The sequence below is a fragment of the Sciurus vulgaris genome (assembly GCF_902686455.1).
Source record: "Sciurus vulgaris genome assembly, chromosome: 10".
Taxonomy (NCBI): Eukaryota; Metazoa; Chordata; class Mammalia; order Rodentia; family Sciuridae; genus Sciurus; species Sciurus vulgaris.
In genome coordinates, this window is record NC_136470.1 from 86,642,586 (window position 1) to 86,670,254 (window position 27,669).

Genomic DNA, 27,669 nt, shown 5'->3' on the forward strand with positions numbered 1-27,669 from the left:
GACTTTTTCCTGATATCATTGGTTCTTTATTTAAAAGTGCAGGTAATGTTTGAAATGAAATAAAAACCCAGAGCTCAATAAATTATAATAGCAGCAACACATGTATTCCCAGGCAGGTGTGGCTGTTTAAAGCCATATCTTGTTTCTGTAGGCAAAAGTACAGCACAGGTTATAAAACATAAGCCTCCCTTGCACTATGAGGCAAGGAAAGACCATCATATTCTTTTACAAATGTCAATGGTTTTCAATATCCTAATACAAAGATGATGTGATTTTAAAGTGAGGCTAAAGAGGAATTTCCTCATAAAATTTCTGAACAAAGTTGGCGTCACAGTCTATGATATTCCCTTGTCAATTAAAAGAATAAAGTTTGCTTAGCAAACTGCTTTGATATTACTTCCTCTGCTTTTCATCCTTATCATCAAATTCAGAACTTTTGAACACTAAGGATTACTCAATTTAACCTTAGCAAAAAAAAATAAAATAAAATAAAAACTATTTAAAGGCCTCGTTGCAAATAATAGTTAATGAGTAAACAGAAATGATTGACCTGTAAGAAACACTTGCACCCAGAAAGGGAATTATCAGAATAACTTGATCAAGTGGAAGTATGTATTTGATAGAAGTAACCCACTGTGGAAAGAGAAAGTCAATTAATTTAATTTTCCCTTTCCTTCCCTTTGGCTAACCTGTCTCTCTTTCTTGTCATCCCTCTTTGATATATAGAAGTTTTAACTTAATTTTATTTTTTATTTTTATTATTTGGTACCAGGGATTGAACCCAGGGGAGCTTTACCACTGAGTCACATCCCCAGCTCTTTTTTATACTTTATTTAGAGACAGGGTGTCACTTAGTTGCTTAGGGCCTTGCTAAGTTGCTGAGGCTGGCTTTGAACTCATGATCCTCCTGCCTCAGCCTCACAAGCTGCTGAGATTACAGGCGTGTGCCACCACTTAACTTAATTTTACACCATTAAAAAGTTCAGCATTCAGTCTTTTGACTTTCCTTATTTTCATACACACTTAGGGATCAGGTGTCAGTTTGCTCAGAATGGCAAGTCTTAGTATGGAAAACTGATAAAGTACATTTGAGGTACACATTCATTATCAGAAAAGTAAATGGCAGTAGGCAGTAAGGCACATTTGTTTATTCATTTTCTTTGCCAATTTAGAAAACTTGTGAGAAAGACTCAGAAAGGATTTAGATCTCTGGTACACAATTTTATACAGTTCATAGAGATTGATGGTGTCCCTATTAGGAGGCTCACTACTTCTCCCTAGGCTGTTCTGAAGTTTTGTGGTTATGGTGCCTCGTATTAGGATATTTGTATTTGGATAATGGGGAGAGGGGAAGATGAGGTGTTAAAAAATACCCGGGGCTGCAAAAATTCTTAAAGAGCATCAGAAAGATCAAAATCATGAAATTCTTTCATTTCCATGGTTGGATTCTTTCCATTAACTGGTTTCCAGGGACGTCCAGGACATTTGGGGGACTTTGTTTCTGGAAAATCAGGTATTGACTCAAATGAAAGGCTATTTGGTTCTATCTGGATATCAGGGATCCAATCATCATCATTCTCTGTGGGAGTTGGTGGCACGGGAGGTGTCAGAGCTTCAATGAGATCTGAGTCCTGAAAGGCAGAAAAGGTAACTGCTACACCTGGCTGGGCTAGGGAAGGGATGAGTGTTGGTCCTTCTGTCTTCTCTTGTGTCTGTGTAGAAGATGGAGTACTATCTTCAGAAGAGCTTGCCAAATGCTCTGGTCTCTGTTCATTGAGCTTTCCATTGTTTTTGTCTTTATTTTTATGTTTTCCATGACCATGACCATGACCATGCTTAAGTTTATGTTTATATCCATGGTCAAGGCCATGTTCAAGATCAAAGTCAAGTTTGGGTTGATGTCCATGATCAAGGTCATGTTGTTGTTGTTGACCATGGCCAAGGATATATTGCTTTCGAGGTCCATGACCAAGCCCATGCCCTCTTTGGTGCCCACGGCCTTGCTCATGCTCATATTTATGACCATGGCCAAGCCCATGTTTCATTTTCTTTTCACGGCCCTGCCCACGCCCACGAGTGGGTCCTTCCTCTTTTTCTGGATCCTGCTCTTCATCTTGCACAGGTGCCATAGAAGTGTAGGGTAGACTTACAGTTGTTCCTCCTCTTGTTTTCTCTGGTTGTGCTAATCGAAAAGGTGAAAAACCTGGAGGCCTTTTCATCCATGTCATCTAAACAGGAAATATTAAAATGAACACATTATTGCAAAAACCACACTATCAGAGAAAAAGAGACTAAGGTCTGCCAATGCTATCTTGATTTATAATGGGGCAGGTCTTTGTCAGATTTTAAATATTGTATTAATCTTCCAGAAAGGATGAACTTTTCCTCTTTTGATTGATCTTGAAATGTGTGAACTTTGATTATTGTTCTTAGTAATACTCTAATATAAAATGGAGAGTTTTTTCCTCCATCTGGAAAAACTGAGTGATTAAACTACATGATCTCTAGATTATCTCCTAAACTTATGATTATATAAACCCACTGTACACTATTTATTAATTGATACTATTTCTATTACCACCATTATTGCTTTTATCTGCAAAGACCCTAAGTGGCTTTATGAACTAAATATTTTAGGGGGCATATACCCACGGCCACTTCATTGGACTGAGACACATTAGGATATGTTCACAAGCTTGCAATGCAGTCTTTGTTTTGTTAGACTACACATGTACACACCTATGACAGGAACCTGCGTCAGAACAGGGGAGAAGAGGCAACTTGTATTGAAAAATATGAATTTGCAGGTTATTTCTACCTAGATTTTTACTGTCTATGAGAAAGTGATGGTTGAAAGTTGTGTTTGGTAGTGAAAGAATATGAGCTTTGGAATCAAGCCAGATCCTCTAGTAATCATTTGTGTGATGAAGGGGTGAGCTCTGATTTGACCCAAATGCCACTAGCTTCACTTTTCTGCAAAAACAGAATAATAAAAGTACCTGCCTCAGAGGGTTACAGGAGCACTAATGGAGAATGTGTGTGAAGATTCTATACAGTATCTGGGACAGAGGAAGCACTTAATAATGCTATTATTCACTCTGGGACTTCAGTTCTCTCATTTTTAGTGTCTCAGCCTTGACAGTGGGGAAAGTGCTACTCACTTACCAGAGTTCTTTTAAGAGTTAAAAAGATGATACAAACTAATTCTTTTCAGACTTGAACCATGTGTCTAAATCCCTTGGGGATCTTGTTTAGTTGTGGATTCTGATTCAGTAAATATGAAATGAGCTTGAGAGTCTGCATTTCAACAAAGTGCCTTGGATGTAAACAGAGCACAACTCAGTGCTGATCAGCCCCAGGCTCTACCTGAAGGTGAGCATCCAGTGTGAGCACCTCACAACAGGGGCTGCCTCTCACTACCAGTCCACAGAAGCTTCCAGGGGATATGTGAGAAGCGATCAAGGGGATTGCTGCCCTCTTTTCTAATCAGAAGAAATGTGAGATTTCTCCCTCTTTAAAAAAGATAGTTCCCCAGTTCATTTCAGTAATGGTTCATTCTCCCAACATGACTCTGCAGAATAAACAGAATTGACCCCAAACTGATGGAGATGATGGCAATCAAAATCATACCATTCCTCGTGCTTGACAGTTGATAGTAGGGTAAATTTTTTTCTCCCAAGGTATCACATAAACTTCAGCATTGCAGCTTAGACTTTGCTATTAATGGAAACAGAAGCCCAAAGAAAGATCAGTGTTATTCATAAGACACTTAAATAAGTGCTACTTAAAACATCCAATAGTGAAAAAGTAGTCAAGGTACTACTCACACCAGGTGTTTTGGTCTCACAACTTTCCGTCAACTCTGTGTTATTTTCCTTGGAGCATGTGGTTTCCCTGGCTGTGAACTCAATAAAAAATTTCTTCCCAGCCACCACCTGGAAGATTAATTAGCCCCAAATTCATGCTTAATAAATATGTGTAAAATAAGTTATATTTTTTACCGTAAGGAATTTTAAGAGAGGATCTTGATATTTTAATTACATACTGACTAACTTTAAGAGTTATACCCAAGAAGTACAAACATTTCATAATAAAGTTTCAGTTTGTTTGAACATTAAAAATATTTGGCTGTTGGTTTCCTTTTCTTTACTAAATGGAAGAAAGCAGGCTAGAATTCTATTTTAATCAAACATTACTTGTTGTCCTGCCGATCTTCTTTTCTTACCAAATCTTGAATCAATGTAAATGCTGAGTTAGCACTATAGAAATTATAAAATAATGAAATTAATAAAAATATTTGAAATTTTTTTTGCCCCCCTCTCTCTCTCTCTCTCTCTCTCTCACACACACACACACACACACTCTCTCTCTCTCTCTCTCTCTCTCTCTCTCTCTATTTTTTTTTTTTCTTTTTTGCAGTAGTGGGATTTTAACCAGTACCAGGGTCTCAACCCCTAGCCTTTTTTAATTTTTTAATTTTTATTTCTTATTTTGAGACAAGGTCTTGCTAAGTTGCAAGGCTGTCCTTAAATTTGCAATCCTCTGGCCTCAGTCTCCTGAGTAGTTGAGATTACAGGTGTGCACCACCATGCCTGGTTTCTCACATTTGTTTAATATTAAGAAATTATTTCCGTCTCTAACAATGGTTTTAATCACTGCATAATGCTGTCTTCCATTAAGCATTTTATAGCCAAATTTCTTGACCAAATCGTTCAGTATTTAATTATAGGCCTTAATCATTTTAAATGTAGTATGTCTTTGTAATATTATGCAGCTATTAAAAAGAATACTTGGTATCTTTATCTGTTGACCTGGAGGGAGAGCCATTATTGAAAAAAAAAAGGAAGTTACAGAGAGTAGTGTAATCTTGCATTTATAAAAAGCAAACTACAAGCCTTCTTTATCTCTTTATGCTTTTTTAAAGCATGTGTGATAATGGGAGGTTTGCAGAGGAGAGTCAATAAAGAACTAAACTTCCGTATTTTCTGACATGGTTTTGTTGGACAAGTATGGTTAAGTTAGTAGTATCTTCCATTTTAGAGTCTCAAGATCACAACCACTCTGCCATCATTATCAGGTACCATTTTTATCAAGTCTTTCCAGATTAAACCCTTCCTGCCCAACCCTTTTATTTTTTTTTTAAGTAGAGAAAACCAAGTAGCAACATAAACCCCAAGTGAATTTAAAAACTGAAAGAAAATAACTAGAATAATATAAATATATATTCATTAGAATTCAGAATGAGGCATGTCTTTTTCAATAAAAAATAGAATAAGGACCCCTAAAGTAAGGGGGAACTGTTTAAATTTGATGAGACAAAAATGAAAATGGATTCTCAAAAATCCCAAGAAGCAATGTAAAAAGGCAATGTAGGAAAATTACGATGTAGGATAATATTCTTATGCATATAAAGCCCAACACTAAAGTATGGACAAGGGACCTGACCAGGCATTTCAGATAAGAAGTTAAAATGCATATTAAGCCTGAAAAAAAGTTTAATTTTATTAATGACTAATGAAGTGCATATTTGAAAAGCAGTGCAACATCATTTTTAATCTCCTGTGTTCACAAGGATAAAAACATCGATGATGCCTGGTGTTAGTTAGGTGTGGGAAACAGGCAGCCCCAATCACTGCTGGTAGGAATAAAATTCAAATCAAGATCCTTAACCAGTGTCTCATACCCAGGTCTTGTGAATAGAGATGGTCATACTTGCAAGGAGTTTGATATGACAATGTGCACAAAAAATCTCAGATATATATTCATATTCCTTGATATTTTTACAACTTCATCAAAGGAAAAACCCTCGAAGAAGCAGACACAGATTTCTGGCACTTATTCTTCTGAGTCAAGGCAGGCAGGAGCACCCACAGCCTCAGGGCCAGCAGGAGTGGGGGCAGGGCAAAGCAGACAGCACAGGTCAGAAATTTCACTCACTAATGTGAAAACAGAAGATTCACAAAGTGTTTGGTATCTGAAATATCAATCCAATTTGGAATGGATGTGCCTCCAAACAGGACTAAACACGCAAAGCCAAGGCAAGACTAAAACTACAAAGCAGTCTCAGCAATTTGTCAAATTGGCCATTTGGTGAACGATTTTCAGCACATCATCAAATGGTTAATTAATTTCCCCTAAACTGGTTCCTTCCGCCAAGGCTGCCTCAAGTGACCAAGTGTAAGCAGTCATATTGTTCTTTTTAAATGAAAACAAACAAACAAAAAAAAAAAGTCAGTGAAGATTCATCTGTTTCAAGGGCGTTTGAAATTTTCCTGTATTCAGATTGATTTGACAACTAACTGAAGGGGGTGCAACTCCCTTCGGTTCACAGCATTACTGCTTGGGGTGCCCTGGTATCCTTAGTGTAAACACACACTCATACTAGGATGTTAATCTACAAGGAGAACTGCAGCTGCTCAGGGATGACAGGCTCATGTTTGAGAATGAGTCGTCCCCTCTTGACAGCACACCTCTGACTTGCAATACATGGCAGATGGCTCCTGTGTCATTAAGAATAAAGGGATTTATCAGGGGCAAGGTGGCGCACACCTGTTTTCCCAGAAGCTCAGGAGGTTGAGGTAGAAGGATCTCAAGTTCAAAGCCAGTCTCAGCAACTTAGTGAGATTATGTCTCAAAATAAAAATATAAAAGAGTCTGGGAATGTGGCTCAGTAGTTAAGTACCCCTGGGTTAAATCCATGGTACCAAAAAAAGAAAGAAAAAAAAAAAGATGGGGTTTTCACAGGAGAGTGAACATGTAAAGTGCAAAGTAAAGCTGGCACAAACAAAAGTTTGTGGCATGGATGGGCATCTCTTCAAGCAAGCCTAGGGGGGTTACATGACAGTGAGGTCAGGGATTGGGTGGTGGGGCACCTGAGCTATACATCTAAGTGCCAGTTGTGAGTTATGTTAATTAAGCCAGGTTACTTTTTTAGATTATAAAACTAACATAAGAAATTAGAAAGATAAAAATAAATAGCCCGTTATGCCCTCACCAGAAACCCACCACTGTGAACATTCTGAAACATTTGTCTCTTCAGTATTGCTTTCTGTGCTTTTTATAACATAGCTGAGAACAATGTTTATTCAACTTTCTGGCCCTTTTGTTTTTTCATTGACTACTGTAACAAGACATTGCCCACATCAAGCAGTCCTCACAAAGACACTTTTAAATTGCTCTTTAATGCTGGGTGCCCTGGTGCACACCTGTAATCCCAGCAGCTTGGGAGGCTAAGGCAGGAGGATGATGAGTTCAAAGCCAACCTCAGCAACTTAGAGAGATTCTGTCTCAAAATAAAAATATAAAAGGGCTAGGGATGTGATTACACAAATGGTATGCCTCTACTTCATGTACAAACAGAGAAACAAGATGTATCCCATTTGTTTACAATAAAAATAAATTAAAAAATAAAAGGGGGGCTAGGGATGTGGCTCACCCCCAGCCACATGGTTAAACCCCTGGGTTCAATCCCTGGTACCAAACAAAAATCAAACAAAAAAAATTTGCTACTTAACACTCCATTGAAGGGATATAGCAGGAACTGTATAACCATTTGCTTTTTTATTATTGATCATTTTGACAGCTAACCATTATTTGATCTTAAAATTAAAACTGCAGTGAATATCATTGTACATTAAGACTTCTATTTTAGATTTCTAGAAATTCAATTACTGAGTCAAAAGTATGAGTTTTTAAGTGAGAATTTCCTCACCAGACTATGAAGATCAGGTTGGCTGGCTGTAATAACGATTCTAGTTCTAGTTTAGCTTGTAGCTAGGCAAGCCAGCTTTGAGTCTCCGCAATAGGAATGTGCCCACGGACACGACAGTCATAGACTTTTGGAACTGGTAGGGATTTGGGTTTTTCTAATCCAGCCACTCATTGCACAGATGGGGCCACAAAGGTAGTTTGAATGACTCCTGGGGTCACCCAGGATGCCAGTGGCAGATGCCGTTAGGTACAGCTGTCCAGATGAGAGTAACCCTTATCTTCTACTGACGAGGCATGTGCATCTCTAAGAGGGAAGGGCATCAGAAACAGTAGGAAAAACTACATGCAGATAACAGAGTGTGGAGGGTCCAGTCAATGAGCGATTGACTGATGTGGCTGAACCCAAGGCCCTGTGTTCTTATAACGAGAGATGAATAAAATCATAGAATAAAGTCATAGAATAAAAGTCTCGTTTTTCCTAGTCCCGAATTTTATTAATTATAATATAGTTGCTGGTATTTGGACAGAATTTTAGAGTTTGAAAAGTGATTTGACATACATTTTCTTATCTGCACTCTAGTCAGTCATTTATAGATAGTAAACAGAATGTTTTAAGACACCTAAAGTCATACATGAAGCAGGCAGAGAAGTTGGGTTCAGAATTCAAATCTACCATATTCCACTACCAAATAAACTGTTTCCCAATCCAGAGCCAAGATTTGTGGTAAAAGTAGCAAGCAATTTGCACATAGACTATAACATTCATATTTTTTAGCATAATTTACAGACCTGTGCTGCAGCTCTTTTCACGGTGTCAATCTTGAAATAGAAAGTTTCATTATTTTCTGCATTAAGCTTTGCAATGGAATGAGTAAGTGCCTCTTTCAGCTCAGGGCTGTCAACAGGTATTTCCAAGGGGCAGCCAGGACAAATCTTGGGATGTGGTTGTACAAAATCCTCTCCTGAAAGAATGAGACTTTAAGTCAGCCTGTGCACTGGAGAAGTGGTCTAGCCTAGTACTTCTCCCACACAAGACCCAGCATCCTAATTAATAGAGGGCCACATGGTAATTCAGGTCCAGTGGTGAGTCAGGGAATGTCCTCAGTGTGACCTTCATCTCCTGTCTCTCTTTGTTCCCCTCCTCAGAGCCCAGTGTGTTTAGGTGAACAAATTCAACCAGAGGGTGACCGTGACTCAATCAGTATGCTACACTTTTCCTGATTTTTTTTTTTTTGGCATTTTTGATGAAAATTGTAAAAAACAATGTTTAATTTAAAGGGGTGACTCGCCAATGGGAAAATTTCAAGTCTTGTGGTTCTGATGAACAGGCAGTTTCAGTAATGCTTCTCATCATGCAATGTATATGACTGTTTCCCATATATGACGAAGCCAACTCTTTTTATAAGAAATACTGAGTTGATCATCAACTCACACTATCTCTCTTTCCTCCATTATAACATGAAAAAAGAATTCCAACATGAGTTGGAAGGATTTTATGCTGAATGGAAAAAAAACAAGACAGTAATGTTGAATTTACAGCACCAGATTTAAGAACAACTTGTACATAAGTAAGACCAGCTGGCATGGTGCCCGAAGGCCAGTTTTGCCCCAAAAGTGGATATTTTCCCTGCTCTCACCACATTCCCTCTGACTACTTGCAGGTGTGGCACACTAGGTGGGGGAGGGTTACGAAGGTCTTAGGAAGAACTATAGGCTACAAAGACTTTGCACGATGTCAGGGGAACAAAAGCATGGTTTATATGAAAAGACTCAGCCAGGTGTCTAGGGCCACTATTTCACTGTTGGGTGGCAACACATGTTATCTCTCACCTGGATGAATGTTACAGTTCTGTGAGAAGGAAGCAATTCTTAGCTGAGGATCCACAAATGCACTATCTGTACATTCACCCATGTCCTGGTTTTTAAAAAGCAAAATTAAAATATTTAAACAACTAATAAAATTTAAAAACTAAGATGTCTATTTTCCAAATCAATGCATCAGGGGAGGGGGATAAAACACAGTATAATTGCAAAAGAGAAAATAAGAAATAGGTAATAGAATCAATAACACCAACAAAAATATTCCCTACATAACCACAGAGAAGATGAAATAACATGAAATGAATACTTAGCATAGATGTAATAACCATGTAAATATAATGACATCATTTATGAATCATTGTTACCTTGAATTTTACTTTATACTGTTCTTCTAGGTCCTTTTCATTTATGTTTGCCTTGATATAGCTTTGCTTATTCTTTATTTGTAAACTTTATTATTTTTATAAAATATATGATCCTTGAAGCTGTAATAAAGTTATTTCATTTTTAATTTACTTGGAAAATTTTTCCATTTCCTTTTGCTTTTTCCTTTTTGTAGTATTAGGTCTGAATCCAAGGCCCTATAAATACTGGGCAAGTGCTCTGCCACTGAGCTACAACCTCAGCCCATCTTTACCTTTTTAAAAGAAAAAAAATGGAAACAGATACCTTAACAAATACTTTAAAGCATTTGCTAAGTATGACACCAATTCCTTACTTTTTAAAAAAGAACTCTTTAAAGAGCAGAAACATAAGGATGCTTCCCTAACATGATAAAGAATGTCAGTGTGGAACTCACAGCAAATAGCATACATAATAACAAAATGCTAGAAAATTCTAAATTTTCTTTCGGGGGGCGGGGGGACAACTATGTGGTGAGGGTCATTTCAAAAAAGAATTCTGGAAGTTAAGGTTCATTCAGTGAGACACAGAACCATCACCCCTCCCCAGCCAAAAACAAAAATGTCATTAAGAAAGAGGAGCCAAACCTCAGTGGTGCAGGCCTGTAATCCCAGTTGCTGGGGAAGCTGGGAAAGCTGGGGAAGGAGGGTTGAAAGTTCAAAGCCAGCCTCAGCAACTTAGAGAGGCAGTAAGCAACTTATTGAGACCCTATCTCAAAATAAAAAATAAAAAGGGCTGGGGATGTGGCTCAGCGGGTAAGAGCCTCTGGGTTCAATCCCCAGCTTAAAAAAAAAAAAAAAAAAAAAAAAGGGAAATGAGAATATTATTTGCAAAATATATAATTATATACCTAGATCAAATGGATCAATAAAAAGTTATTAAAAGTTGATCAAAGAGTTCGGCAAAGTTCCTGCATATAAGGTAAATCTATAAAAATGATACATTTGTATATAACTACTACTGACTAAAAAGAGAAGACAATAAAAAGAGAAACAATGCGATTTAATTCTTAACAGTAATAACGAAGCAAAAACAAAAATAAAACCTAGGAATAATATTGTTGAGAAATGTCCTGGGTATATATAAATAAAATCACACAACTTTAGAAATAGAAAATAAAACTTGACTAAACAGAAAGCCGTAACAAATTCTTGACTAAAAAGACAAGAGATGGTATATATGTTGAGTCTCCTCAAATTAATTTAGGAAAGAAAGCAAAGCAATTCCAATCAATGTGACACTGTAGGTTTTTCTTGCAAACTTATTGAAAGGGTGGTTTTGGACATACAAACTTTAGAATAATAATCACGTTTAAATCTAATATGATATCATGGCTATTAAAACATAAAAGTATTCGTACAAAATAGAGATCAGATCTTCCACAAGAAACCATTATGGGATAAAGTTTGCCACAAATTTACACAGAAGGTAAGAATGTTGAGAAGTTGTCCTATTCTATTGAAAAAATAAATTTAAATAACTCACATATCAAAATTAATTCCAGACAGATTTGAAAGCTATATTTAGAAATATTGACCATATATAAACTAGGAAAAAAGTAAAATGACTGCTGTGCAAATGAAGAGTTTGAAAGGAAAATATTGGTAGATTTGGTCACCTAGGAGCAAAAGTTATTTTAAGTCAGAAATACTATCATGAGAACTGACCAGTATAAACAGAAAATGTGGCAAAGCACCAATACCTTTAATATATAAATGCTCTTTTCCAATTCAATCAAATTCCTCTCAGAGAAATGGGAAAAGGGTATAGGTGATAATTCATGAGTTCAATCCTTAAATTTCTAATATATATGAAAATATTATGGATAAATAGGTAGTAACTACATTGTTGATTGAGAAAATTAAAACTAAAAATATTTATGAAATAACTGTCTTCTTAAAAAAGTACTGAATGTTTGGTGAATTTTTAATGATAATGAAATAAGGAAATAACTCAAATATCTAAAAGTAGGAGAATAATTGTTAAAATAATTTATGATGTCTTCATTAGAATATTATACAATTGTTTAAAAAATAATTTTAACAACATGGAAAAATTCTTATGTGAAAAAAATATACTATGTAAAACAATTACAACTATTATAAGGAAAAGCCACTAAAATTTGCCCATAACTGTTTCCCACTGAGAGGAAAATACATTAAGATGTCTTTGGGTCTTTGGCATTATGGTTCAAAATTGTTTTTTCTATGTTTCTATATATTCTCAAAGTTTTTTTTTTTTTAATTAATAAGTGTATTTCCAATAAAGGAACACACAAATAATAAGTGTCATTTTGGATGGGTAGGAGGATGCTGGGAGAAGCCCTGTGGTTCTTGATTCTGTTTGGCATCTGATTCACTGAGAAGCTTTTACATCATTCTAACTCCAGGGACCCACCCTAGACCAATTAAGTCAGCAAGTCTTGGGGAATGCCCCAAAATAAGTATTTTTAAAAGGTAGCCAAGTGATTTTAATAAGCTGTGTAGATTGGGAATTACTCATAAAACCTCTTAAATCACTGCTTTTAAAACTTTAATGTACACACAAATAATCCGAAAATCGTGTTAACATGCAAATTCTGGGTTCAGTGAGTGTCAGGTTTCAAGATACTGGTTTTCTAACAAGCTTCCTTGAGATACTGATGCTACTGGTCTATGAACTATACCTTGAATAGCAAGCTTTTCAATTTTTTTTTTTTTTTAATACCAGGGATTGAACCCAGGGGCACTTAATCACTGAGCCACATCCCCAGCCCTTTTTTGCATTTTATTTAAAGACAGGGTCTCACTAAGTCACTTAGGGCCTTGATAAGTTGCTGAGACTAGTTTTGAACTTGCGATCCTCCTACCTCAGTCTCCCCAGCTGCTGGGATTACAGGTGTGTACTACAGTGCCCCACCAAGGTCTTCAATCTTACAAATTGTGGGCAAAATATTTCCTTTATATTTCATTTCCTTTATTATTATAAAAACTCTGTGAGATAGGTGCCATTACCATTTCCTACCTTACAATTAAGGAAGTAGAGTCTCGAAGAAGTTATAACAAAAACCTCACTGGCTTTGTGACATCATCCAACCCTGAATTTCTTTTTGTTGTGAAGAGATGACATGCTACATAACATTTATATCTATACAATTTCAAATAGCTTACTAAGCATACAACGCAGAAGGTTTCATCACATTTTATATTCCTATTTAGTTTACCTATTTGCATGAATTTGTTAGCAGACAGAAAGACGTCAATGGTGGCTCGCTGCGGTCCTGAGGGCGGGTGGCTCGGGGCATGGGGCTGGGCGCCCGCAGCCATGGAAATCCAGTTATCAAAATTGACCCCAGAAGAAAGAACCTGACAAACCAGTCACAATGGAAGAAATTGGGAAAGTTGCCAAAAAACTATCATCCCTCATACCACCAGGCTCAGCTGGTGTCACAGGTTAAAAAAATCCTTCATGAAAACAAAAGATCTTAAGCAACATGATGGATTCAGAAGCTCATGAAAAGAGGCCACCAATCCTTACGTCTTCAAAACAAGACATCTCCCCTCACATCACAAATGTCGGTGAGATGAAGCATTACTGTGTGGCTGCTGCGCAGCTTTCAACAACGTAGCCATCACATTTCCCATCCAGAAAATCCTGTTCCGACAGCAGCTCTATGGAATCAAAACCCGCGATGCGGTGCTTCAGTTGAGGAGGGATGGATTTAGAAACTTGTATCGTGGAATTCTTCCGCTATTAATGCAGAAAACCACCACCCTGGCACTTATGTTTGGTCTGTATGAGGATTTGTCTTGCCTTCTCCAGAAGCACGTCAGTGCCCCAGAGTTTGCAACCCGTGGCGTGGCGGCAGTACTTGCAGGGACAACAGAAGCCATTTTCACTCCATTGGAAAGAGTTCAGACATTGCTTCAAGACCACAAGCATCATGACAAGTTCACAAACACTTATCAGGCTTTCAGGGCATTGAAATGTCATGGAATTGGAGAGTATTATCGAGGTTTGGTGCCCATTCTTTTCCGCAATGGATTCAGCAATGTCCTTTTCTTTGGTCTTCGAGGTCCCATTAAGGAGCACCTGCCTACCGCAATGACTCACAGTGCTCATTTGGTCAATGACTTTATCTGTGGAGGTCTGTTGGGTGCCATGTTGGGATTCTTGTTTTTTCCAGTTAATGTTGTAAAAACTCGCATACAGTCTCAGATTGGTGGGGAATTTCAGTCTTTCCCCAAGGTTTTCAAAACAATCTGGCTAGAACGGGACAGGAAACTGACAAATCTTTTCAGAGGTGCCCATCTGAATTACCATGGGTCCCTCATCTCTTGGGGCATAATCAATGCTACTTATGAGTTCTTGCTAAAGGTTATATGAGAGGAGTCATTGGTGAAGTGCCATCTATCAACTAAATAGACCTAAGAATGTAATTTGACCTTATTACTAATTGGCTCAAATATAAGTTCGTGTTGCATGAATTATGCAACTAAGTCCAGGTTGCATGAATTATGGGCAAAGTTAATTTCCTTAAGCCTCAACAACAAAAATAAAACAATAAAAAGTTTCAATAGGAAAAAAAAAAGATGTCAATGGTGGGAACACAAGGTTAAGAGAATAATTCTATAAGATGATTCTACTGTGCTGACCCCCACATGCTTTCTTTTCCAAGATGCAATTTACCTGCATCCATGCCTGGCCTCAGTGGAAAGGGTATGTCACATTCTTCAGCAAACTACCAGCTCACCGCAGGAGAAATGCAGGGCCAAAATAATGTTGATCAGAGGAACCCAAGTTACCCTGAGGGAGGAGACTTTTATGACCAGATCTTGAAACTCTGGGAGATAAGGATAGTTCCTTCTAACCATAAAATCTGGAAGAATGTATGGTTAAGAATCCAATTAGGGGCCGGGGTTATAGCTCAGTGACAAAGCACTTGCCTAGCATGTGTGAAGCACTGAGTTCGATCCTCAGCGCCACATAAAAATACATAAATGAAATAAAGGTATTGTGTCCATCTACAACTAAAAAATTATTTTTTTAAAAAAGGAATCCATTTAGAACTGATCAGCATGGTCTAAGGTGACCTAAGTTGCCATGACAGTGGGGACTTAAAAATCTGATGTCACCTTGCTGTCAGCCAAAAATCAAAAGGTGGACCTGGGTGGAACTCTCTGGAAACTTTTCTGGGCTCTCCAATAAAACTGGAGTGCAGGAGAGGCACTCTTGTCTCTGAGAGGACGCACTCTCTCTTGAGAGTGTCCCCTTCCCTTTTCCCTATCTCTTTAATAAACTCATTCCTGTTACTCTGAGCGACACGTCTGAAAACTCTCTGACTTGATTGCAAGAATCAGGATTTGAAGAGGGGGTTTTCGTGCTGCCTCAGTTTCTTGGAAGGCACCAGATCGGTAACAGCATGAATCTGTATGTGTAGTTCTGTAACCTGATATTTTGGTTTTTTTTTACTAAACATATTACAACCATTCTATTATGCTACTAAAATCTCTATAAACAGTATTCTAGTCTATATTTATACCATCATTTACTTAACAGTTTCCTAAAGCTGCATACATAATTTATTTCTAATTAAAAATAACACCAAAATTAACGTCCTGTGGTCTGGATTCCTCCCCCCTCCCCCCCCCTATATAACAGAATTTTAGAAGTAGATTAAAGGATTTGCAGCAATTCCTTGGTTAAAGGACAGTCTGCTGCTACAATGAAAATATCCCTGGGAAAAGATGCCTTAGCCATTTTAATCTTCACCAACCACTCCCAACTTGAGAGACACCATTTTAACATATTGTGTTTGAGATGACACGATATCATCCTATAAAGGGCCACCAAGGGATAGAGAATCAGAATGTTATTATTAAAGATAAAGGTAGAAGAGGGAAAGTGAGAAAACCAGCAGAAAAAAGTTTGAAGTGAGGAACTGTCCTGTGTGGAGCTGCAGGACACATTTGGGCTCGGTGTCCTAGCCTCCTTCTTCAACTCTCCCCAGGAAGTAGAAAAAGTGTGAAGATACAACAAAGGCAAATCTGGCAGTTTCATCGTTTGTCTCGGGCCATTCCTAGTCCCTGGTTACTGTATTTCACCTCACAATGGTCGCAGATTTTATGCCAAATTTTTTGCAGATCTTTTTTTGTTGTTGTTGTTAACTTTCATTCACTGAAGTTAGTTTTCATTCACTGAAAACTCTTTCCACGGGTTTGTTTCCATGCTGTACAGCGACCATAACCACTTTCAGCTTGAAACTGGCAGAATAGATTTTATATTTACCCGTAATCAGAAAGAAATGCTTGGAACGTCGATTCATTGCAGGCACCCTTTAGCTATCACTGGGAGACGCAAGGCTTGCCACATCACGTGACTTGCTCATGGCAGCTTCCCTTGCCAATAGACTCCCCTTGTAGCTATGGCTCTTTATTGGGTTTAATGACAATACCATTAACAATGCAGCGCTCTAAAGAAATCTCACAAATCGTCTTTTGGAAATACACTGACAGCGCGGGGCGCTGAGAATTCTAGGCTCCGGGGTCGCTGTGCGCACGAAAAATGTGCCTTCGTGTACCACCGGCCAATTCACTGTTGCTCTGTTTTCCTTTAAAGCGGCTTGAGAACAAAAGTATACCTTGGGACCTTTACAGATGAAAGGTTATACACCAATTTTTTGCGCTGAAAATCAGGCTGCAATGATTATGCGGTGAAATACGGTATACTCTGTAAATACTTAATTGCTAGATGCGCAGGTTCTTTGAGGTAAGCTTGACTAGGAATACTGAGTGAATGTGAATATGATTTGCTAATGTCACTTATGGTTTAGGGACGGTCTTGTCACATAGCCTGATGGTTCTTATGCCTTTGAATACTGTAAACAAAATTGAAGAACTTTATAATTAGACTTTGGGGCACTTACACCATTGGAAAGGGACTTGCAGTCTGGAGTTAAGAGTAGAAAATCCTTTTTGAGACAGTCAGTTTGCACAATTGAGTAGGTAATTTCATAGTTCCATCCAGCCACCACCTGCAACAATTTTGGGATAAGTATTTAAAGTACAATTTAAATATTATTCACAGTGAGATATAAAAGTTATGAGGAGTTTAAAACACTGCAGGACATAAGTGCTCAAGAAAACGATTGTTATTTCTTGACAAAAGTTATCACTGAATAATATTGAGCAGCCTGAGACACACACAACACATTCTCACACAGACACACACATTCACACCCATTTACAAATGAAAAGCAATCATAGATGGAGTTGCTATATTTCCTTAAATAAGACCTAGCAATATTTCCTCTGCCATTCTGCAGAGAGAAAAGTTGCAGCAAATTTTGTGAAACAATAATGCTCATCTACATAAGAAAATTTTGGAGCAGGAGTGGCCTTCATAGTTTCTAAGGACAATAGACAGTGGGATTTTCCTTCTTTATTCTGAGCTGACTGCTCTGCTAGCTGTATGTGGACAAACTGAGTAAAAAGTGTGTCTTGCCTCCAGACAAGTCATAGGTGTATTAAATTCAGAGAATGTTACTGACCAAAGTGAATCACTCAGAAGAACCTGAAAAGCAAGGGACCCAATGAACTAGCAGAAAAGACTTGGTGAACTGAACCAATAATAAAAAAGAAAATCCAGATTATTAGGATTATTTCCATGATGTTATGGAAACTGTCATTTAGGGGGTATTGCAGAAAATCAGGCAGCCTTTTCAAGACACAATATTTTGGGGAAATGTTTGGCTGGTGATACCAAAATGCTCTTACGAATTTTTTAACTCTAAAGCCAGAATGACTTTTCCATTCCCCCGTCTCTGGGAAGAATATGTAATGGTGACTACTTGCTCACTAGAACAGTTGTGAAAGGAAGGGTTTGTGCCTAGACACCCATTTTCCTTTGCATCTTGCACCTCCTCACTCCCTGTGCCTTCAGTGCCCTCCACATGAAAACACAGCCGCAATCTAACCTTTTCTTTCCAACAGTGAATTAGTTTAGGTGATAAAACCCTAAAAGTAAAGATCTAAGAAATGTTTAACCACATTGTGTGACATGAAAAATTTCAAAACAAACCTGTCTTTGGGCTCTTTTTACTTCTCCAAGAGCAAAGAGGTAGGAATGATTTGTGTTGTTGTTAAAATGTTGAATGGCATGTTTCAAAATGGGCTCCAGGTCGGGGCTCTCAGTTGATATGGGATGCACACAGCCATGGCAGGTGTATTGGGCTGTCAACACAGGGCCTTCAGCTGAATGGAGAGAAGGTATAATGGCAGTGTTAGCTATCAAAACCAGTATCTGATACATTGTCCTGGCCTTTAGGAAGATAATTAATTAATTTATTTATTTAATACTTTTTAGTACTGGGGATTGAACCCAGGGGTACTTTACCACTGAGCTACATCTCCAACCTTTCTATTTAGTTTTGAAAACTTGAGACTGGGTCTTGCTACATTGCTGAGGTTGACCTTGAACTTCTAGTTCTCCTGCCTCAGCCTCCCAAGGCACTGGGATTACAGGTGTGTGCCACGGCATCCAGCCAAGAATATAATCTAGAAAGCTTTAATAAACTTTGCAGTCAACTCTACATACAGTAGGAAAAGCAAGAACGCAAAACTTCTTTTTAGTCAGGGGGGAACCATCATTCACTCAGAAACATCTTATGTTTGCATAACACGATGTTACGCAAAATTATTTTCAATGTATTTAATTAATTTTTGTGGTGCTTAGAGATTGAATCCAGAGCCTTGCGTATGTTCGACAAGTGCTTTACCACTGAACTATGTCCCCAGCCCTTATATTTATTTTAAAGTATTTTTAAATTACAAAAGTGATATGTAAATATATCCTTTTACTTAAAAAATTACAGATATATTATTTATTTTTCAGTGATCATGAAAGCTGAAACTTAACTCGGGGTTTAATGCATTTCATATAAATTCCATTGGACAAATGTGTTCTTTGCTCTTAGAAAAGTAAAAAGAGCCAGCCCAAAAACAGGTTCATTTTTAAAACTTTTTATATCACACAATATTGCTAAAATTTCTTAGATTTTCATGTTTAGGATTTGATTCATCACCTAAAAGAAACCACTGGAGGAAGGAAGATGTAGGGTTGCCTGGCTGTATTTTCATATGAAGAGCGCTGAAGGCCAAGGGCTTTCTCTTTAGTCAAGGTGAGCGGGATGGTGCACGTGTGAAAAGGCAAAGGTATCACGCACCTTCCTTTGAGATTGATCTGCACCTGCTGGGATAGGCCAGGTGCTGAGCTGGGTTGGGGGGAGACCTTGATGTGTTAGTAATGGTCACTTCTGTGAAGGATGGGAGAGACAGAAGTGTGGATGGATCATTTCAATATAATTCAGCAAGAGCTTGTAAAACCCCAGAGTGAGGTCAGGGAAATCTCTAAGAGAAAATTCAATTTATTTAATTAACGAGGGACGCGGCATACACACATTACCAGAGCTTTGAGAAGAGGCAGTGGAGAGCGTCAGTCAGTTGCTGAGCCAGGGCCTCACTCCCTAGGCCAGGGGTGCCCATTGCCTTCATATTCAACTATATTCAAAGGGACACAGGCTCTGGGGTGGATCTGATGAAGGTTATAGCCCCCTCCCCAGGAAAATGCACATATTCAACATTCTCCATGTGAGTCCAGGGTATCAGAGACCTCCTGAAGTGTGTGAGGTAGGGTGTACTGTAAGAATGGGGACCTACTGAAGGGTTTCTGATAAAATGATATGAAATATTTGAGAAAGAGTCTATAACATTATCAAGTAAAGTTCACAACAAACATACCTAGCCCTGGAAAGGGGAACATAGCTGCAGAGTGAGTTGGCATGCCTGGCGGGGCCACCCCCTGAGAGCCTGATGCTTCCTCACCTGGTGGGTACCGAAGAGCCTAACAGGAAGGAGGCCAGCTTTGGTGCTTCCCCTCAGTGGTTAGCTGCTCAACATGACTGTCCTCACACCCCTTTTTTGGATTTCTCTCCATAAATAGATGTCAGAAAAATATTAACTGGGCAAATATGCAACTCTCCCTGCAGAACTTATGTTGAATTGGGGTAATAGGCAAAGTTAGAAATCTGGAGGGGAGTGCAGGGCATCTGGTACATGCCTGTAATCCCAGCAACTCAGGAGGCTAAGGCAGGAGGATTGCAAGTCAGAGGTCAGCCTTGGCAGTTTAGCAAGACCCTAAGACCCTGTCTTAAAAGATCAAAAGGGCCGAGGGTGTAGCTCAGTGGTAGAACACCCCTGGATTCAACGCCCCCCCACCCCCGCCGTACCAACCAACCAACCAACAAACTGGAGAGGAATTCAGTGGAAAAAATGAGAATCACTGATAATTACTGGAAAAAGAAAGAGTAAGAGGAAATGGACACAGAAGGTAGAGGGGGAGATGGAGACAAGACCAGCAGTTTGCCTTGTCTCCAACTAGTTTTTATTCAGAAGATTGAGTGGAGTGAGAGAAGAGAAGGACAGATTTTTGAGGGTGACAAGAGTCAAGAAAGAAGTACATTCAGCTTTTCTGAGCGACTAAATAATTTTCCACCCTACCCTGACATTTCTGGAGAGATTTTTAAAAATTTAAAAATCAAAATAAAGATTTTAAATTGTGATTTCTCTTCTGACTTGGCCAGTTTTTCTTTGAATTCGACCTCTTGTAAGAACCAGAACTCCAGGGACCTAAAATTTGTGAGTTCCAGATGGACAATTAAGGCCAGTATACAGAACACTGGCCTCTATCACTGTGAGGCTGTACGACAGTGGCGCTGAAGAGGCTAAGGAGGCTGAGGAGGCTGTTTTGGAACCCTCATGTCTTGCAGAAGGCATGAGAATTTTGTGCCCAGTATCACCCAGATGTGCCCATTCCTCTACACTTGGCACCTCTGCCACATTAGCAAAAGGGCTGAGTGGTCATACTTGTTGATCACTTGCTCCATAATTATGATCTTAAGCAATTTCATTCATTGAGGTTTTATTCTGTTAACTCTGTTACTTCCTATCTGTGGGATCTGGGACAAGTTATTTTACTGCTCTGGGCTTCAGTTTCCTCATCCGAAAAACGGTGACACTAATACCAATCCCAAAGAGTTGCTGTGAGGATTAAATAAGTTCACGCATGTGAAGTACCTAGAACTATGGATGCCCAATAGATGTTAGCTATTATTTCTGTCCAGATTATCATTAATAATTATCAAGATTGCTAGACCTAGCGCCTTCAGGCGTATCCTCTCCTTTCAGCCTCCCAGGGCTGCTGTGCAGTGGGCACTGCTACCTCTCAAGTGAATGTGAAACAGGTGACAAAGAGCTCTGAAAGGCTCCAGGCAGCACTGACCTCAAAGCCTCTGCTGACCTTATTCTGGGATGCTGCCTATAATGGCGGGCAGGTCTGTCTTCTCACCCTTAGGCAGCGCAGGGCCCCCACCCCATCAAAGCGGCAGGTGAGGAAGAGAGTTGGGATGGGTCTGGTGAGATGACTGGCACAAGCTGGCCCAGAGTCAGGAATCTGCAGCTCCACCCACCCACACCGCAACACCCCCAAGCATTTCAATGACATTGCAACTGCCACCCTCTGGAGAGGACTGTCGCCTGGCCTGGGTTGTGTTCCAGATACATCGAAATAGCTAAACTCCCTGCTCCCTCTGGGCAGTGCCACCAGATATATCAGCTACCTGGAGTAATCTGGCAGATCTGGGTAGCCACGGAGAATTTCGTACTCCCCCTTTTCCCCACGGTGGCCGTGCATTCTCCCGTAGCCTAGAAGAAAAAACAAAAACTATTTACCCCAATCTTCTCTATGGAGAAGTCCACCCAGTAGAGTTGCTAAATATGACTGTGTGAAGATTTGTTTTTTCTAACAGTAATTTTTTTTTTTTTTTTTTTTTTTTTTTTTTTTTTTTTTTTTTTTTGGTATTAGGGATTGAACCCAGTGGAGTTTTACCACTGAGCCACGACCTCAGACTTTTTATATTTTATTTAGAAACAGGGTCTGGTTAAGTTGCTTAGAGCCTCACTAAGTTACTGAGGCTGGCTTTGAACTTGGAGTCCTATTTCCTCAGTCACTGGGATTACAGGCGTGAGATTGAGAGCTTTTGTAGCCTCGTGATTATTTTTACAGTCTACTGATATTCATGATGTGTCAGAGGAGAAGCAGTATGAATGCTAAAGCTTTTAGGTGTGAGTGTGCAGAGCCTCGGGGACACTTCTTTTTCACCAAGATGGACACAGTGCCTTAGAACCGCCTGCTAAACTCTCTGCTTCCTTTACCTCTCAATTTTGGTGGATTAACACCATTTGCACAAGCTTCAAATTAACCTATTAGAAAGAGCAAGGACCTTAGCATTGCCACTTGCTCCCTGTTCCCTCTGACAAGTCCCTTTGCCTCTCGGAGTCTCAGTTTACCCATCTCGTAGGATCTATGCCACACCTGTTTCACAGTGTTGTTGTGAAGAAGTGTGCAAACATACAGTGGAGGCCACCACACCACAGCCTCTTTGGCAGCTTTCCACTTCTTGTTGAGCAGTGTCTTTGTTTTTGTCTGTCATGTCATTCTTCAGCCACACCCACTGGACTTACCCTAAACAACAGATGCTATCCTATTAGGATAAAGCACATCTTCTTCATCCCCACAGCCCTAGGCAGCAGGCAGTGCAGGGCACAGCTGCTCTGTAGCCCTACCTGCCAGCCGATCAGTGAGAAGGCAGAACCAGCAGGCCCATCCTGTTCTCCTGACTAGGAGTCCTGAGCCCTTTTATAACTACAGGTGACTGTCATGTTCAAAACGCACACAGTATGCCAATATTCTGACATCAAAGAGGGGAATCCATGGGAAGAGAGGCTTGCTTTTCAGGCAGACACAAACTCCAGCTTCCCTTATTCAAGGCAAAATAACCCCTTTGGTGTGCCAAGCATGTGGTAGACTTTTGGCTAATTATGGGTGATTTATTTTATTTTATTTTGGCAATTTTTCTTTTTTCTTGGGGGGGGGGGAGGGGGCAGGTACTGGGGATTGAACTCAGGGCACTCAGGCACTGAGCCACATCCCCAGCCCTATTTTTTGTATTTTAAAATTTAGAGATGGGGTCTCACTGAGTTACTTAGTGTCTCGCTCTTGCTGAGGCTGGCTTTGAACTCCTGATCCTCCTGTCTCAGCCTCTCGAGCTGCTGGGATTACAGGCGTGCACCACCATGCCCAGCTGACTCTGGGTGGTTTCAGTGTGTTTATTGCTTTGTTTTGATTTTTAATGCCCCCTTTTAAAGACAGCCTTTCTTAACAAGGTCCTGCGCAATTTATCTCATTTCCTCCTCCAACATTGCAATGAGGTAGATATCCCCTTTTTATAGGAGAGAACATCAGATTAGAGAGGTCAAGCAGCTTTCCTGCTACCACCCAGGTAATTAAAGGCAAAGCCAAGATTTGTACGCAGGCTCAAGCAGATGAAGCACCCACATTCTTCCCTCATTGGACCTTGAGCTCAGCCCAAATGTTGTTCTGCTCTCTCTCTGGGATCTGACCCACATGTCCTGAGTGATCACTAGGATCTTTTTCTCGTGGAGGGCTTATCTATGATTTTTCTATCTATGCAAGAACACAGATATTAATTAAGCATCTGACAAATTTGAAGGTCTATGTGCCTCCCTCAAAAACTGGCTCAGTAATCTTAATTATCCCTGAACAAGTAAAACAATTCACCACTGATGAATGGATACAGAAAAACACGTGGTACATGTACATAACAGAATACTGTTCCATCATTAAGAAGGGTAGAATTGTCATTTGCACCAATGTGGATGGAATTGGAGATCATTACGCTAGTGAAATAAGTCAGGCACAGAAAGGTACCATGTGATCTCATTCATACATGGAATATAGAATAGTGTTTACCAGAGGCTGAGGAGAGTAGTGTCAGATGTGTGTGTGTGTGTGTGTGTGTGTGTGTGTGTATGTGTGTGTGTGTGAAGGGGGTGCTGGGGAGGGTGAGGTTGATCAATGGGTACCAAGTTGCAGTTAGTGAGAGTGAGAAGTTCTGGTGTGCCATTGCACAGCAGGGTGAGGATAGATAATAGTTATGTACTGTGTATTTCAGAAAGCTCTAGAAGAAAGGATTTTGAATTTTTGTCACAATAAAGGATAAATGTTTGAGGAGAGAGATATGTTTAACCTGATTTAAACATTACGCAATGAACACAGAATCAGAACATCACATGGCCCCCAATGAATACGTACAATTTTTGTGTTTTCATACTACGTACTCACAGCTTCCTCTGCTCCCTTGTAGTCACAATCCTGCCAGGTTTTGCCACTTTGAACAGGACAATCACCCTCCTGGATTTGATACTTGAAGGAATAAAATGTTTCAGGATCGACCTGAAAAGAGCAACCACAAATTATGGAGTTCATCCAGCTGACTCACCAGTAAATAATCTGAGTGGGTTCTGAGATAGTTATAAATATTGGTTTGATTAGATGAGAGCCATGCATTTACTAAAATATAAATACTTATATTTTTATAAATATTTCCTTGGAGCAAAGTTCATGTTACATTTACAAATAGATTAGCTCATTTTTTGAAAAAAAAAAATTGACTTACATATACATATATCTTTTAACAGTCAGGAAAGATATGTAGCAATCTGTTAAAATATTTGTCTCTCAGTGGGATTATAATTATCTTTCACTTTCACTTTTTTAATTTCTAAATTTTCTGACATTTTCCCCAATAAACATGTATTTTTATAATTCAAAAGGAAAGATTTTTATTTAAAAACTGTTAACAATTATCTCTGTGTGGCAGTATTAATAATGCATGATTTTAGAATGTTTATTTTCTTTATTTTCTAATTTTTCTCCATCCCCACATTTTTTAAAGCAGCTTTATTGAGATAAAATTATGTGCCATTCAATTCACCTACCTAAACTGTACAATTCAATATTTTTTAGTATATTTACAATTATTGCTTCAATCCATCTCAGACCATTTGATCTCCCCCACAAAAGAAACCCTGTACCCATTCTTAGTCATTAGCAGTTACTTCCCATTTTTCCTTTCTCCATCTCCCAAAAGGCAATAATCTACTCTCCATCTCTATGTATTTGCCTATTGAAGACATTTCTTATCAGTGGAATCATACAGCATGTGGTCCTTGTATATGACTTCTCTCACTTTGCATAGTATCTTTAAAGTCATGAAAGGATGCTAAGGATACTTAGCCTGAAAGGATGCAGGATGCTGTGGACTATATCAGTACTTCGTTCCTTTTTGAGGGACCTAATTTTTCTCAGATGTCATACAATGAGTTTTAATGTGCAAAGGTGAGTTAGACAAGTGTTCAGATACAGAACTCTGGCTCTGTCCAACCACTCATGTTGCAGCTGAGAGCAGGAGGTCTTCCAGAAGACAGGGCATGTCTCAGACAGCCTCACCACCCCAGGAAGGCAGAGCCAGCCACACCTCCTTGGTCTTCTACAACCCAGGATACTGTTCTTTCAGCCTGCCTAGTCACAGGATCTGTATCTGGGAGATGATGGAGTCAAACAAGATGATATCCCAAATTCCTTGCTGCCTAGGAGCAGGAGGTGATAGAAGCTGTACTCACATGGCAAAGTCAGGATAAAGCAAAACAATATGGACATTTTAGACCAAAGCCCACATTTGCCATGAATATCAGCTGATGAAGACACCACTTATGGACTTCTACCTGAGAGCACCAGGAAGCAGAATTCCTTACACAAACATACTGGATTGTGAAACAAAATGGTTCCATTTTGCTTTCTGAAAAAAAAGATAAAATAAAAAACTATTTCTGCTGGGGTTTTCTTCTTTACCCTTATGTCATAGGGTGGTATTTTTTTCTAATGAAGTAAACAGTTGCTTAATTAATCCAGAGAAATAGTCTTTTATAATGAAATTTAAACAAACTCTAGAAAGATTTTATATTTCATTGAAATTATGCAGGATGCATTTTTTCTACCAGAGTCCATCAAGGCAGAGAGAAATTATATTAAAAATAAACCTAGAGTTGGGATGTAGCTCCATGGCAAAGAATCTGCCTCGTATTCACAAAGCCCTGTTCCCCAAAACAAAAGCAAGAAACAAAAAACAAAATCAACCCAAATATGCTATTAACCTTGGTGCACTCAGCCATAAAGACATCATGGCAGATATTTTGTCTCATGCAGGAGAATCATGCTAATCTCATCCCTGACTCCTCCTAGACACACTACACAGTGAACCCCTTCTCATTTAAGGTTTAGGGGTCTTTAGATTGTATTTTTGGGCCAGAGATGTAGTGAATCCTCTACTGCAGGCCCACTCAATTCTTGGATTCTCCTGTGTACTCCTTTCAACTTTCTCTACCTACCTGTTTGATTTCATTCTAGGAGATTGCTCTGGCTTCCTCGCCTCCCCACCCCCACTGCCCTGCCTTACTGAGGATTGAATCCACAGGCACTTTCTCACTGAGTTACACCCTCAGTCCTTTTTCTTTTTAATTTTAAGATAGCTTCTCACTAAGTTGCTGAGACTGGCCTCAAACTGTGATCCTTCTGCCTCAGCCTCCTAGGTCTCTGGGATTACAGGTGTGCAACACTAGGATTCTACTTTTTCTGACCATCCAAAAAGCCAATCTTGTTTGCCCAAAGACTAGTCATACCCTGCCCTCTACCACAGACCAGAGAGTTGTGTTGGTCTTTTCCAATTGATTATCAGTCTCTGGTAGCTGTTGTTGTTGTTGGCTCTGTGTGTGTGTGTGTGTGTGTGTGTGTGTGTGTGTGTGTGTATGTGTATGAAAGAGAGAGAGAAAAAGGGAGAGAAAGAGAGAGGGAGGGAGACAGAGAGAGGGAGAGGGAACTGGGCTCTGAGTGATAGCACAAATCCCAAGTGACTTCAAGGTACAATATAACTTACCGTCTTATTGACCTCAATTATACGGTACAACACAAACTGGTTTGCCACTTTGGTTCCTACTGTTATATTTCTTCAGAGCAGCATCCACAGCCTTAAATACATCCTCATCATCGCAGTCAATTTCCTGGGTGACAGATTCCTGGGTTAAACTTGCTAGCAGCCTGGAGTAGAGGAAAAGGATGGTAATTAGTTTCATGATTCACAATCTCCTGTAGAATCTGAGAGATGGTTTCACTTGGAATTGGGAGTCAATTTGGATGCTGATTCAGTTTCTTGTCTCCTTCGTCCTTTTCTCTCTCTACCTCAACACTTGGGGCCTCAACACTCAGGGTCCTAATGCCATACACTATTTGCTCTCTTCCAAGAGGATAAATAGCACTGCTGAGTTTATCGAGCAGATTTTGGGCTAGAATGTTACAACACTGGGGTCATTAACCTGCCTGTTTGCCTTTGGAAAGCACATGGGAGCACATAGCACATTTTCAAGTGATTGCACAACTTTGCATAGCAAATTAGAGCAGAATCTAATAAAGGAGGAGAGAAAAAAAACACCAAGTAGTTGTTATTTCCTTGTGACTTTCCCAAAGTCATTTGTGAAGGTTACTACAAATGTAAACAAAGCAACAATGAGTGAAATATGCAGACACCTTTCATATAAAATTTCTTCGCAGGATATTTATCTGCATAAAAGCAGGCTGCTATCAATTATATTGTATGCCTGGGAACCTAAGCAAAGGAGTATCGAATGAGTTCTGGGAATTTCACCCAGGAATTAGTATAACTGGAAATAAACTCTTGCCATCTTATCTGACCTCTGGCCAAGCCAGCCTCTTTCTGCTGAATTGTAT

At 39.3% G+C, this 27,669-nt stretch overlaps 1 protein-coding gene and 1 pseudogene across 2 annotated transcripts; one reads left to right on the plus strand and one right to left on the minus strand.

Annotated features, from left to right (window-relative positions):
- On the minus strand, positions 1-27,227 carry KNG1 (kininogen 1). Its single transcript, XM_079101024.1, is given in 11 exon segments — positions 1-2,228; positions 3,631-3,717; positions 3,828-3,935; positions 8,500-8,672; positions 9,541-9,625; positions 16,838-16,945; positions 17,992-18,164; positions 21,587-21,671; positions 24,172-24,282; positions 26,822-26,863; positions 26,865-27,227. Coding segments are annotated over 11 exon segments (1,962 nt in total). The 5' UTR covers positions 27,018-27,227; the 3' UTR covers positions 1-1,391.
- On the plus strand, positions 13,259-14,314 carry LOC306637998 (mitochondrial nicotinamide adenine dinucleotide transporter SLC25A51-like; annotated as a pseudogene). Its single transcript has one exon. The product of its transcript is annotated as a mitochondrial nicotinamide adenine dinucleotide transporter SLC25A51-like (transcript).
- Positions 27,228-27,669: the final 442 nt, after the last annotated feature.